The sequence below is a fragment of the Volvox carteri genome, assembly GCF_000143455.1.
Source record: "Volvox carteri f. nagariensis unplaced genomic scaffold VOLCAscaffold_14, whole genome shotgun sequence".
NCBI classification, from domain to species: Eukaryota; Viridiplantae; Chlorophyta; class Chlorophyceae; order Chlamydomonadales; family Volvocaceae; genus Volvox; species Volvox carteri.
In genome coordinates this window covers 1374195-1388084 of record NW_003307557.1, presented here as the reverse complement: position 1 = coordinate 1388084, position 13890 = coordinate 1374195, and the positions used below count along the sequence as shown (strand labels likewise).

At 53.5% G+C, this 13890-nt stretch overlaps 2 protein-coding genes across 2 annotated transcripts; one reads left to right on the top strand and one right to left on the bottom strand.

Moving 5' to 3' along the window:
* Window positions 1-5603: 5603 nt before the first annotated feature.
* On the top strand, window positions 5604-6201 carry VOLCADRAFT_89867 (uncharacterized protein; the record flags this gene model as incomplete). Its single annotated transcript, XM_002949482.1, has 2 exons — window positions 5604-5681; window positions 5908-6201. The coding sequence occupies 2 exons, from the start codon at window positions 5604-5606 to the stop codon at window positions 6199-6201; spliced, it is 372 nt and encodes a 123-aa protein (XP_002949528.1).
* A 705-nt stretch (window positions 6202-6906) lies between these two features.
* VOLCADRAFT_89866 (uncharacterized protein) lies at window positions 6907-13593 on the bottom strand (the record flags this gene model as incomplete). Its single annotated transcript, XM_002949379.1, has 7 exons — window positions 6907-6940; window positions 7304-7542; window positions 7702-7750; window positions 8570-8695; window positions 8915-9063; window positions 9725-9781; window positions 13555-13593. 7 exons carry the CDS (start codon window positions 13591-13593, stop codon window positions 6907-6909), a joined length of 693 nt encoding a protein of 230 aa, XP_002949425.1.
* Between the last annotated feature and the right edge of the window lie 297 nt (window positions 13594-13890).

Sequence of the window (13890 nt, the reverse complement as noted above, 5' to 3'; positions counted from 1 at the left end):
GACGCAATGGCCTTCCCCACAATAAGTTAGTAGTGAGTACGGATCACGCGATGACGTTTAAGCAATTATAAGATGCATGTTCTTTTCCTGCGGCATCTACAGCAACTCATGTCTACGACAGGCCAGTCGTGTCTCCTGGCTTTTTTGGATATTGCTAAAGCTTACGATTCCTTAGATCGTAATTTTTTATTTGAAGCAATGGATGCTATGGGCGCAGGAGCAGGGTTAATTACCTGGACTAGGCTTCTTTTATCCGATACAGCATCGAAGGCGGTAGTAAATGGCAACGCATTTCTATGTTACATCTTTCCATTTTTGGGCGTGCACAGGCAGCGGCTGCCTATGGGCTGCATCGTTTTACGTGGCATATGGAGCACGGGGGGTTTCCCCCAGAAGCAAAACTGATTAAATATTGAGGCTAAAGCTGCCAAGCTTATTGATAGGAACCTCGGCCCGGTTGCACATGACAGACGACTCACTAGGGTTCCTAAATATTTGTTATATGGCCACCCAACTTTGGGCGGTTTTGGGGCATTAGCAGTTCGAGAACACGTACAAGCGCGATGGGCGTGCTGGGCAGTGCGTTTTGTGAGAGCGATAGTCCAACCAGTCTTAGTACGTCCGCCATGGGTGTTGGTCATGCACTCTTTCCTGAGGTACAATCCTATGTGTCTATTTAAGTCCCAGGTGGGAGTGCCTTGGTTTGGATTAATCGTTTTACCGCCAGATGTTCAGCGCATTGTCACAGCATTGGCATACCTCCCCCCAGTTGAAGATGTTGATGTTCACACGTTAGTTCCTAATGCGTGGTGTTGGAATTTGCCTCTGCGGGGAACCCTGTTCTTCCAGAAATGAGGTTGAATGTCCCGTCAGATAGCATCCGCCCGGGACTGGAATTTCGACACCAAGCACTCCTGGGCTGTAAAGCATTAATTACGTTGGGGGATGTTCTTTGTGCGCGCGATGCTTTGGATGGAGTTATGCATGCAACGGACCAGGCAGGCCTAGCAATACGCAAGGCTTGGCATCAAATAGTGGACCAATACCTCCAACCGTGGACCCCACTAGCTAAATCCCTGTGCACCTTTCGTAAATGGCAGGAATGTACGGGTGCTGTTGTCGCTCTCTTAGCTGATATCCCGGCGCATTGGCGACAGGCGGCTAGTCTTTTGTTGCCTCTGCATATGGCGGGTGTGCTTATTATCCCTTATAGTCTGCAATTACGTGAGCTTATCTTCAGCAGCAGAGGAGTTCCTCGCTGAGTGAAGCTCTACCAACTGGCCAACTACGCAGGACAGTTAATGTAAACAGGTCGCCGTACAGGCAATGAGGATCGCCTAGCAGATACCATGTGAAAGAGGATAGAGTCCACTCCAAATGGGTGCCAAATCGTTACGCGATTAAGGAGAGCGACTTAAGCCTCCTTAAGCATTAGACATGCTAACCTGATCAACAGGGGTTTCTTAATAGGCAACAAGAGCCGACAGGATGAGAACTGAGGAGTCCGGGTTTGCCCCGGATGCCGGGGTAAAACCGATCGATCACTGCGGAGCAGAAGGGTGCAGAATTCACGCAGGTTATTAAAGGAGTTTGAACCCAGATCTTTACCTAAACGCTTTAGCAGTACCGATTGCACGTGTCCTTGATGTACCCGGGGAGTACTAGTTGAACATTACCAGAAGCTTCACCACCGGCAGCTTTCGAGAAGACCCTCCGCAAAATCATTATGGGCTGTCAGGGCACTTGGTGGTTAGGGCATCAGGTCTCACAGCCATAAAAGATGTTGTATCACGTCTTTTCCAGAAATGAGCCGATCGGCGGGTGTCGGATCCCGTGGTACCCAGGATACTAGAAAAGAGCAAATGGAGCAAATGCAGCGAACTTGCACTTCAAGCACCCTGTCCGCCCCCGTCCTCAGGGGACTTTAGTGTAGTGTATCCTGGAGCGCATATCACGGGAGATCTGCATCCGCCGATCGGTACTTTTCTGAAGTCTGATATAACACTTAGCTCCAAAGAAGTTTGTCTAGAATGGTCAGCAAAGCCGAACATGGCACCCCTCCACGGCCTGGGTGGCTAAAACCCCCAACTAATTTGTCTAATGATCTAATCCGGCTCGCACCGAATTACTTAAAATTGCTTGTGATTAGACAGCAGTAATTAGCAGTAATTACAGTCGATTGGATTATTCGAATTATCCCGGCGTCCAGTTGGTATGGATATCGACCTCGAGAGGTCACAGGGAAGATCTTCCCCGCTTCTAACCTCTTCAGGAATACCGTGCGTAAGCTTATATGTGTTTGTTGCTATATGTTTATGTATGTACATGTATGTGTGTGTTGCCAAAAGTAAACATGCTACTTGGTGATCAAGTTCCCTCGAGGGCCGAAGGGAACGGAGGTAAAAACCGGTCAAACTTGGTCCACGGTCCATGGCCAAAATATGGTCAGAATACAAGGTCAAAACGCATAAATATTTTACTTCTTCCAACCCGATATATTTTCCAGGTCACACCTCGGCCTCCTATTTCTCCCCAGCTATGTTGCTGCCTCTTTGATAAGTTGCATTACCACACACTTTGGGAACCCGGAGCCTGCATTCCACGTTCGATTCACATTCATTGCGGCCCTTCATTTTAGACCATTATTCCACAACCCAAATCGAAGGCCAAATATGATTTTTTTGGAATGAAGACCCCAAAGGACTTTCGCCGTCAGGCATAGAACACACACACCACAAAGGCTGTATAAGCTGTGCTATGGATAAAGTTCCTTGATTGACCAAGATGGCAAAGCTGGAGACGAAATGGACGCGCACATGCCGCATATGTCTGTGCCATACGTAGGACATATGCGTTACATCTCACTCTTCCGGGGAATCGACATTCGCAAGGAAGGGCTGCTGGGTAATACAATTAAGGAATGGCCAATGAGACGCGAAATGAAACGAATTGAAGAATCCTGCAGTAGGCAAACTCTTCCGGACATAACCCTAAGAAGGTGCCTGCCGTACAAGCAGGAGACTCTCATGTTTGACGCCCTTGCCTTTTGGCTGGACCAAGTCTCGGTCTTGACTTGAAGTCCACTGCTCTGGATTTCACCAGGGCACGTCCTCCTCAACGACGCGTCGTTGACTTATTTCTCGCTCTTTCCTTGGACTTCCCTGGAATAGCTGCTTATGGCTCACCTCATCGCCACACTCCGCAACTCCAGCAGACCATCCATGCCTCCAACGGCTCCAGCACCTTCCTCCTTGCCTCCTGCTCCATCTCACGCACATCTCATACATGTCCTGTTCCCCAGTCTGACCGGCAATGTGCTGGTTTCACGCACTACCAGGGGGTTATGGTTGCTCGGCCGTTCTTGTTAAGGAAGGAGGCGAACAATTCAACCCTTACGACTTTCTTTAGCCACAGGACGCGATGATCCAACATCGAGGTTCCTACGTTCGCACGGCCATCGATAGGAACTCTAAGGGCGTATTAAGTTGTTATCCCTAGCATAGCTTTTGTCCGTTGTTCGAGTATACCTATTATACTTTAGATAGTACTCTCTAAAAAGGAAGGCCTATGTTTAAATGCTCTAAAGTGCTTTGTAGAACAGTTTCAGAGCAATTCACAGAGCAATGCACCGATCCATGGATTTGCATTGGTGCCTTAGCAAGTGTATACACACCAGATTCATATATCACTCCAACGCCGCCAGCCGCGCGCACCCGGCCCTGGCAGCTATCCATATTAATGCGCGTTTAGTCGAAACAAGACGCTCCTCCACTTCCTCTACTTGCAGCGCAGTGCTCCCCTGCGGAATACTGCGGGGTGACTGCTGGCTGATGTACCGGGGCCGAGGGCCCTTTTCGGCCTCGAAAAAGCTGGCTACCTAGTTCGGTAGTAGTGTACGATAGTGGTGGTGGTGGTGGCGGTGGTAATATTGGATGTGATGGTGGTGTCGTAATGGGGTCCCACCCACCCCCCTGGTCACCTCGTTTGGGGTCAAGAGGTGGCGGTGCGCGTGTGAGGAGGGAGGGAGGTGAACATTTGAGCAAAAAGCAGCGTCACAGTGGCGATAGCGGTGGGGTTCTGGTAGCGGCCGTACCCCATTTGAAGTGGGCCTAATACTCGGTAATGCCATGTGCCTAGCCTGCCTTACAATCCGCCTAGGATTTGCTTCGGGTTTCCGAGCGCCAGAACTCAGACAACAACTCAGAACAGACTAAAAACGGTTGTTGGCAGTTGGTAGTTGGCAGTTGGCAGTCAGGTCATGCAGCGGTTTTGCCCGCTAGCGTGGTTCCCCTTCCCTCAGTGTAAACTCCGTTCCGAACGGCTAGGGGCAGCACCAGATGAAGATGAAAGCGGGTCGGGCTGGGTTGGGTTGGGTCGTGTTTGGCAGGGTAGGGATGACATGTCGCCACCTAGTCGGTGCTCGTCCACGGCATGGGGTCTGGCAGCGCGGGGGAGTGAACGCTGTGCGGAAAGAATGCAATTGAGGATTAAAGAAAAGAGTAGAAGGGAACCCAGTGGGACTTCACGGCGAATACATGACGCGAAAGAGGGAAAAGCCGTTTGGGGAGGAGTATTTGGATGAGGTGCCAAAAGAAACAGGAAGACTGTAAGGCGGAAGCTGCGCATTAGCGCAGTATGCCTGCAGCAGCTTTTCTCTGGAAGAGAAGGCTGCAAGGTTTCGAGCGCAACGGCTGCGGGTGGCCTGACTAAGCTGCAGATTTTCTTTTCAATCAGGTATTTGCAATTATCTAATGACTTTAGATGAGAAAAACAAATAAGCTCAAGTGACGGATATTTAAGGCGCCATGGATCTTTGGAATAACAGGGCCTGGAGATTACTCCTTAACGTTAGTTGCAACGCAGCAGTCAGCCCCTGTTAGTCGCTGGTTTCATAAAGATAGGCTTGCTTGCAAGGACGTTCTGGCGAGATGCGGTTGCGTACAGCTGTTTGCGTACAGGTGGCAACTGTCCGCAGCGCTGAAGCCACGAAATCCCCGTGCTTCAACGAGCTGGCGCAAAGTGCCAGCGGATCACTAACGGTCTGCCAACCAGACTGGAAGGACCAGCCAAAAATAATAAAAAGCATAACATTTTTTTGTTGCCTTAAACATTATTAACATCGAGCCACGGCGAAGCTACTCCATGGGCGGCCGGCGGCTTCGTAAGCCGTTTCGGCTTTCTCGGCACAGGGAAACCCTATTGACAAGATACAATATAAACAAACAACTATTGGTGCATATTGGAATCCCATCCCAAAGCACGTCTGGAAGTCGCTTTAGTCAAACACAGTACGATTATCGGGATTTTGGGAATCAACGATTCCCGCAATCAGGCGATTGACCCATCTATATTCTTACCAGCACCAGCCCACGTCCATTTCCTAACATTGCGACGCATATATAAGCTCGAATAGCAGCTTCTTACTGAGCCTTTCTGCACTTCTGAAATATACTCAATCAACGCGCGAAAGGCTCTATTCTCGCTGTTCCCTGAAGCCAAAGGCGGATTCCCCACATTTAACAACATAGGGTTTCATTAAGCTTGGGAGTCCCTGAAATTTGCGCTGGCCAAACTCCTGGCCAAGCTCCTGAGAAGGCTCCTGTATGGCGCGGCCGCAGAAGGCACTTGTGGTGGACGACCTGGCCGTGAATCGCCTTATCCTCAGCACAATTCTTCAAAAGGTATGTCTCAGGGTGACTCTCTCCCTTCCCTTCTGGTCAGTCGGTCGTTGGCCTACGCATACTGTCGGTGAACTCCGAAACAGCAGTGTTAACAATTTGCATTATACCTGGCAATTGATTCGTGTACAGAATAAACAATTCTTTGTATTGTTATGGGTTTGAGGTCGCTTGCTGTAATTCTTACCCTATGTTCTCTTTCGCTGGTTTGCCCCTGCTCAACCCGCAGCTCGGGTTTGAGGTGCTGGAGGCAGAGAATGGCCTTCAATGCATTGACGTGTACAACCAGGAGCGCACGCAATTGGTTTGCGTGTTTCTTGACCTACAGATGCCAATAGCTGACGGATGGGCTGCCACTAAGGGTATCCGTGAGCTCGAGTCACGGACTCCGGACCTTAAACAGTTACCAGTGCCTGTTGTCGTCTGCACGTCTTCTTGCTTGGACGACATTGTTGATGATGGACAGACTGTGGCGGAACGGGCAGTTTCGCTCGGAGCTAATGGCGCTGTGGTACGTGTGTGACTCCTTCGCCTTTCTTCAGATTTTGCTTGGCAGCTGTAAAAAAACATGCACCTTAGCAACACCAATCCTCCTTGACATTTACCAGTACCCTGTTAGACGCGCTTACACAAAGCCCTAGTTCAATCTCTTTCAACATCGACACCTAATTTGCAAGCCTGGATATGGGTACAGCACCTTGCGCAATCCTACATTATTTATAATATGTTAAGATAAGAAACAGCCACAATTAACCGCAACCGGGCCAATAGCTTGTTCCTGCAGAGGTTATTCCTGCACGTTGACTGCTTCTGCTGCCGCTCCTTTCCTCCCCCATCCCCAACCCAACTGCTTTATTATTTTGCCCTCACAGCGCAAGCCGCTCACTGTTGACGCCGTACAACGAATTCTGGACGAATACGCATCACCTTGGAGGTCAACGCGGGAGGAAGCTGAATCAGCGCCGCCCGCGACTACAGCCGCCAGCACCGCTGCAGCCATCTTCGCACTCCATTCCGGTATCCCCACCCTTCCTGCCGCCGTCAGCCCGGGATGCCCCGCGGCCCCCGCCGCGTCTTCTTTAAGAACGAATACTGATGCTAGTGCTCCTTCTATACCTGCGGCTGCCGCTGCTGCTGCTGCTACAGCCGCCACGAGGCGCACCTCACCTTGCTTCACGGACTGTCTGTCTTCCGATCAATCACAGCGGCCACCCTGGACCCTCAGCAGTCAACGCCACTCGCGCTCCCTCTCGCAAATGGTACTACAGCCGACGACGACGACGGCGACGTCGACGACATCACAGCAGCAGCAGCAACAACAACAGCCCGCGTTTTCAAGCCCTTGCATCTGCGCCGCCGCTGCTATCGCCAAACCGCTGCTGCCACCACCCATCAACTGCCTCCCCAGCGGGTCGCTGCTGTCCGACCTGGCAGCCGGCTGTAGCCCAGTCGCCGCAGCCGCTGCCATCACCACAATGACGAGCAATCGCTTTGGATGTGGTAGCAGCAGCAGCAGCAGCAGCAGCAATAGCAGTAGTAGTAGTAGTAGTAGCAGCAGCGGCGGTAGCAGTAGCACCACCAGCGGCATCTTGGGGTCCGCCGGCGTCGACCACTGTACGGCCCACCTCGCGGGGTCGCGGGTGCAGCGGCGGATGTCGTGCGACGTGGGGCTAGGGACGGGGACGGGGATGGGGATGGGTTTTTTTCCAGGGCCATCTCCGGCTACAGTACTGCCCCCGCTAACCCCCCTGCCGGCAGCAGTACTCCCCTCGGCCTCCGCCTCCGCCTCTGCTTCCTCCTCCGCCATCTCCATTTCCGCCGTCCCCACTGCCGCTGCTGCGGCTGCTGCTGCTGCTGCTGCTACCTGGGTGGCACCGGGATTGCGCTCCATGCCGGTGGTGGCTGCCGCGGCCCAGTGAGACTGCTGAGCCGGGTGATGGCCCTACCTGATATCGGGGTGGGGCCGGGAACACCGGGGCTGCTGAGTTAGGGACGGCCCCAACCTAACCCAACCCAACCCCACCCCAGCGGGAAGTGGAGGAGGTGGGATACCGCCGGGCTGTCTATATCGGCTGGGGAGGGGGAAGGAGGAGGAGCAGTACGGCGTCGGGGAGGACCAGTCGTAGTCGCCGTTGGCGGCGGTTATTCGGTTGGCCACGTCACTCGTTTGTTCCGTTGCGGGGTCGCTGTCAGGTACCTGATTGGTGCTGCTGCTGGCTGCGCTGCTCGGCAAGGAAAGGGATGGAAAGTAGCGAAGGAAAGGTTGAAAGCGTCGATGTCCCCCACGTAATGATATGTGTACGTGTTTGTGTGCGTTCCATGGTGATGTTATTGTTGATGTAGTGATGTAGTGATGTAGAGGCACTGTGGTGATGTGGGTTGCGGACCTGGATGGGGATGTGATGGTTTTCCGGCGCTTGTGCTCTCTTCGATGCAGTCTCATTCACAGACAGAATGACAGACGGAGTGACAAACGGATTGACAGACAGGAGCTGCTCCAGTTCTTAGCGACCCCTTGACCCCTTGATCTCTTTTCTTTCTTTTTGTCCGAATGCGGCATCCGGATGGCGCATTGGGGATGTCTGATCCACACTTTACCTCCCCTTGACACGAACTTACATACATACGCACAACGCAACCTGGAAAGGGGTTTAGCTCGAGGCCGTTCAGTCGCCAACATTTGGCAGGGCGGTGACACCCCCACCCAGGATATAACCCTCGCGTCGAGGGCGGCGGCTTGTGTGTGTATATGTGTGTGTGTGTGTGTGTGTTTGCGGCATGCGTTCCCCCCTCTTTCCCCCCTGCCTGCCGGCCTGCCTGCCATGGCATGTGCCCCTCGTGTGGTGGTGTTATTGTTATTGCGGTTGCTGCATTGATAAATCCAGTCGAACCTGCGGTAACAGCCAGCCAGCCAGCTAGCCAGCCAGCCAGCTAGCTCCTTCGCGTATCTCGCAATCTCTCGTTCGCATTCTCTCCCGCTCTCCTGCGGCTGTTTGGCTTTCTTGCATTTTATCCCCCTGCATAATGCGAGGTGTGTGCGGAAAGCACTCGACGTTAGTTATCGCGTTATTTTGGCGGATGGGCGCCGTACATATGCACGTACGGCAGTTATGGCCAAATGCGCTGAGGATAGGTCCGAAGTGATGTGTTGCTGTTGCTGCTGCTGCCACTGCTGCTACCGCTGCTATTTGTTTACGACATAAAACGACATTTGTTAATGGCTCCTGGGCCACCACCTTGAGTGGCGGTAGTTGTTGAAGTCCCCCTTGGGGGGGCTGAGGTTGCGGAATCGCGGTGGTGGTGGCGGTGGTGGTGGTGGTGGTGGTGGTGGTGGTGGCGATGATGATGCGTCTCGGTGACGGCGGCGGCGACCGTGATTGCGATGCTGCTAGTGGCGGCGACGGCGGCGGTCTGGTGGTGGTGCCGATGTTGGTAGTGGCTCTGAATTTGTCTGATCGAGACGGCCCGTACCACCCAGTAGTGGAAGTAACTGCCCTGACGGCGATGTCGGCTGAGAGCGCATCTCGGCGCCTCCTCGCGGTGCGTGTTGCCCCTTCGTGTTAGTGTTGGGTGGATCCAATGGATCCAACATCCGAATTTCCGATTTCGGATCGGATTTCCACAACAGACCCTTGGCTTTCCTTGGCATGCTGGATGGACTGCAATCCTCCGGGCCAGGCAAACAAAACTCAAATCCAAAAATTGAACAGAAGGATACGACACAAAAATAAAAGCAAATTGTGTATGTCTGATTACACAGTTAATTAGTCGGAACTTTCTTTGTGTTTTTAACCTCGTGTCTTGACTAATACTCGGAGCGGATCTCGATCCGCGGCCCTTACCTAGCTGCCGTACAGGAGTTACCCCCGAGGGCGCTACCCTGGGGGGATTGATTTCAGATCTTGGCTGCGGCGGGCCTGGCCGGCTGGCTGGCTGGCTGGCCTGCCCCAGCTGGCTGAGGGCACTTAGGGGGCCTTATAGGCCTCGTGGTGGTCGGACCGGGTGCGCAACCTCATTCCCCCCAATCGAACACCGGCTGTTCTCACTTCCCACTTTCTCGCACATGCTCCTCCCCCCTTTTCCCCCAATCGAATCGCGGGGAGCTGCGGCGGCGAGGGGGGGAAAGAGCGGGAGGAGGGGCCCGGCCTCCGTTTTGCTAAGAGGGTAGATGGGAATGTAGGGAGGTGGGGGGGGGCCCGGGGGGTGATAGCGGGGGGGAGTTCGGGTCGCACTCCGGGAATCTCCCCAGACAGACATTCGCCTTCCTGAGCTGAGCTGAGCGCAGGGCGATATGCCTCTCGTCATGTCGACCCTTTTGCTTTGTCGCGTTATCGCGGTGTGCATGTGCATTTGTATGTATGTGTGTGTGTGTGTGTGTCTGTGCGTCCCGGTGTGCTGCTGCTGCTGTAGCTGTAGCTGTACTTCTTTGTACTGGATAGGTTGGCACGGCGCGGTACAATGTACGGCAAAGGACGCTGAATAAAGGTTTTGTTGGCGATGGTACAGGCCCGTATGGGTAGTCTCCTGTCTTATCCCCCCGGGGGGCTGATGCAAAGATGGACGTCAGCGGCGGTGGCGTCAGCAGCCGCAGCTTTCACCGCAGCCGCCATTGGAAAGGGGTTTGGAAAGGGGAATCGTCCCCCCCCCTTGGGGCCCCCTTGGGGCCGCTAACCCGCTAACGGAAACGTCGTATGGGCAGATAGACCGCGTACGGCAGGCAGGCCGCCAGGCAGGCTTGCTGTACAACACCAGCACACCAGCACCGTGTTCCTTGTGCGTGCGAGCAAATTGTGGTGTTGCCTAAGCAAGCAAGCAAACTCCGGGCTGTCCGGGCGTTGTTGATCTTTTTCGCCAGGCGCGCAGCCGTGCACGGAGGGGGAGTAGGTTGTGGTCGCAGACGGGGAGAGGTTGGAGGAGAAGGGACTCTGGTTTCGGAGGTCGAGCTGCCCCGATGGCGCTTTCAGTCGTTAGTCAGTTAGGTTGGCTGCACGACTTTATCCCTTATGGGAGCGTGTGCGCGTGTGTATGTATGTACACAGGCATTTATGTATGCGTTTATGTATGCATTTATGTATGCACGTATGTCTGTATGTACGTTATCGGAAAGGAACGGAACGCATGTATGCATGTCTGCATGCATGCATGTTTGTATGTATGTTACTCGGTGTTGCGTTTGGAAGGCGTTTTCAGCCGGCGGGCTGTCCGTTTCATCTCCCTTCATGACCTTGGATTGCGGAAGGGGTGGGATGTGGGGGTGGGGTGGGGTGGGGGGGTGGGGGGTTTGCCGGCTGGGCCGTGTAGCCGCAGGCTTGACGGCACGCACCCTCACCCTGGCGGGGGGGGGGGTCAGGGGCCCCCCGGCTCCTAAAATGACGTGGCTCGCCGTGCACACATACACACACTCTCTCTCTCTCTCACACACCCACATTTTGCTCTGGTTCTGGTCGCTGCATTCAGCCCTTCAGCCCCTTCAGCTTCTTCTTCCTCGTCAGTAGCCCGCATTGGGGAACAGCCGGCGGAGGGGGGCGAAGGTGGTTGCGTCGCGGGACGGGGCTACCGCACGACAGACAATGTCGAATTTGTGCCAGAGCGCCGTACAGTCGCACACATGTACCGTACTGCTCTATATTTCTCTTTCCTTACCCCTGTGTGTTGCCGATCTCTACGTTTTCATCGTCGCGCCGGTTGTCGCGCTCTCTGCGTCAAATTTCGGCTGCGTGGTAGTCGCGGTGTCGTTCACTGGCGACTGGTGCTGCTGACTGTTGCAGCAGCAGTGCCGCTCTGCGAATAGCGCCCGGGCTTTAAGGTTCTCGGTCGTGTGGATGTGTGTGTAGGTAGCAACACCGTTCTCTGGTGCTGTTATTGTTGGCGGGAGTTGATTTGCCTGCGCCCTACCTTTCATGACCTTTTCGTGGCTGGATCATTGCATCCTTTGGTTAGTTGTTGGTCATTAAAGATATGGCGGCTTGGTTTGGCTTTGAAAGTTCGCGTTGCTTGCTTGGTGGCTCTCATCATCTGCTATCCCGTCCTCCTTCCCCAAGCTTTACCCATGTCCGCCTAAAAAGATAGAGTCGGGTTTTGGTGGCTCGGAAGTGCAGTTTTTGGTTGCTTTTGGCTCGTTAGTGGTTGTTGTTGGTTGTGGTTGTGATGGTAGTGGTTATTGTCGTTCTTTACCAACTTGGTTTGGTCCTATGGTGCCTGCATGTATGTATGTACGTTTGTATGTATGTGTGGCGCAACCCTGGATGTTAGGTTTGTTCGTACTCCCCGTACATGGTCTCATCGTTTGACATCCTTTCTCGTGTTGGGTATGTACGTACGTCTGTATGTATGTGCATATGGTAGGTGAACACTACTTGACGTTAGCTCCGGAACACGGCCCTTTACTTACCCAGGGGGGGGGAAGCATAGCAGGTGGTTGCGGGCGTCAGGGCTCAGGTTATGAGGTGCAAAGATACCCTGCTCATGCTGTGCTTGGATATGTGTACTATGGTAGGGCTGCACCCTGTACACAGGCATGTAGGAATGTTGTTGTATGTGTGAATGTATGTATGTTTGTTTGTATGATTGCACTTACTGGTTTGCATGCGCGTTGGTTTGGCATGTCGGTATGTATGTGTGGACGTGTACACATGTTGGTTTCAGTTTTTTCACCTGAAAAAGAGTAAAGTTTCAAATTTCTGAGCTCGCTGGTTTACTGTGCTGAATGTGAATATGATACTGGTGTTTTCTCGAGTGAGATGTGATGTGTGTTGGTTGGTTGGTTGGTTGGTTGGTTGCGGTCTGGTGGTCATGTGCGTTTCTTCTGTTGCCATAGGTGTTACCGATTACTGGACCGAGGAGGAGAAAGAAAGAAGGGGCTATCGGTTTCTTGCGCCGCCTCCTTCTTCAGCATCTCAGGCGCGGTCAAGCAATGTCAAGCCAGTAATAGGAAGGCTCCGATGGCGAGGCAACTGGGGGGTATTATACCCGGGGGGGGCCTTCAGGGCTTTGTAAAAGTTCACACACATCGTCTTCATCGAGAGCTGCTTTCACAAAGGGCTGTTGTCATCAGCTCAGCTTTCATTCTTTGGTGCATCTCCTCGAATTCAACAATAACAACAACCACTACTATTCACAAGCTTAGCTTAGCTTGGCTTTTGTCCTGGAGGCGCGGGTGGGGGTGGTGGGGGAGACGCCGGCGGAGCTTGATGCTGCGCCCGGGGCCAACTTGTCACGACTTTTGTCGCTCGGGTCGTAGAGAAGGCGGGGATGGAGGGCTCAGCCGTGTGTTCAGTCCTCCGCTGCGACCTACAACCGCAGAAAGCGCTCTTTATCAAAACCGGGCCGTAGGCAAAACGGCGATCGCCACCACAAAACGTAGCGCAGCAGGAGTATAGGGGCAATAGCCCGGCCGAGTCAGGGTACATGCCGGTGCAATACGCCCGGCGCTGCCCGCCTACTAGGCACTAGTAGTGCCGGTGCAGCTGCCGTAGCTGTCAAGTCCCCCAAATGAGGCCCCTAGCAGGGCCCAAATCACTCGCAGCCTCAGTAGGACGATTTGAAGAGACAGACACGGCGCGCTCGCGAGCGGACAAGGTGGGGCAGGCGGTCCTTCGCGCTTCGTGCTTCCTGAGTGTGTGGGAGAGAGAGACCGCGCCGGAGGAATTTTACAAATGAAAATGAATCTTTTAAGCATTTTCAGCCTCAAGGGGCCCCTTCCACACACACGCACACCCCTATGCATGCACATGTAGACACATACATACATACATATACAAACATGCATACATATATACATAAATACACCCGCAAGGCATGTTAACCACCCTGTTTCCGCTCGCTCCCGGAGAGAGTGATTCGCATGCGCGCTTCCCCCGTCCTCCTCCTAACTCACCCTCCACGACCACCACCACCACCACCTCTCATCTCTCATCCATACCCACTTGCGCATTCATCCACCGGCCCTAGACTATTACCAACCCTAGTTATCCGTGTTGAACACCGCCGCACGCCACCGCGCGTCGCAAAAACACGTGTCCATGCGCACACACACACACACACCCCACAGCATCTACCGCACTTTTAACACATCTACAACTCCCATCCTGCTTCATCATCATCATCATCATCATCATACTCCTCCGCTATCCGCTGACCCCCTGAACACTTCTCTGACTGCTCTTTGCCGACCTCCTCCTCCTCCTCTTGTAGCTCCCCTCTCCCTCCTTTT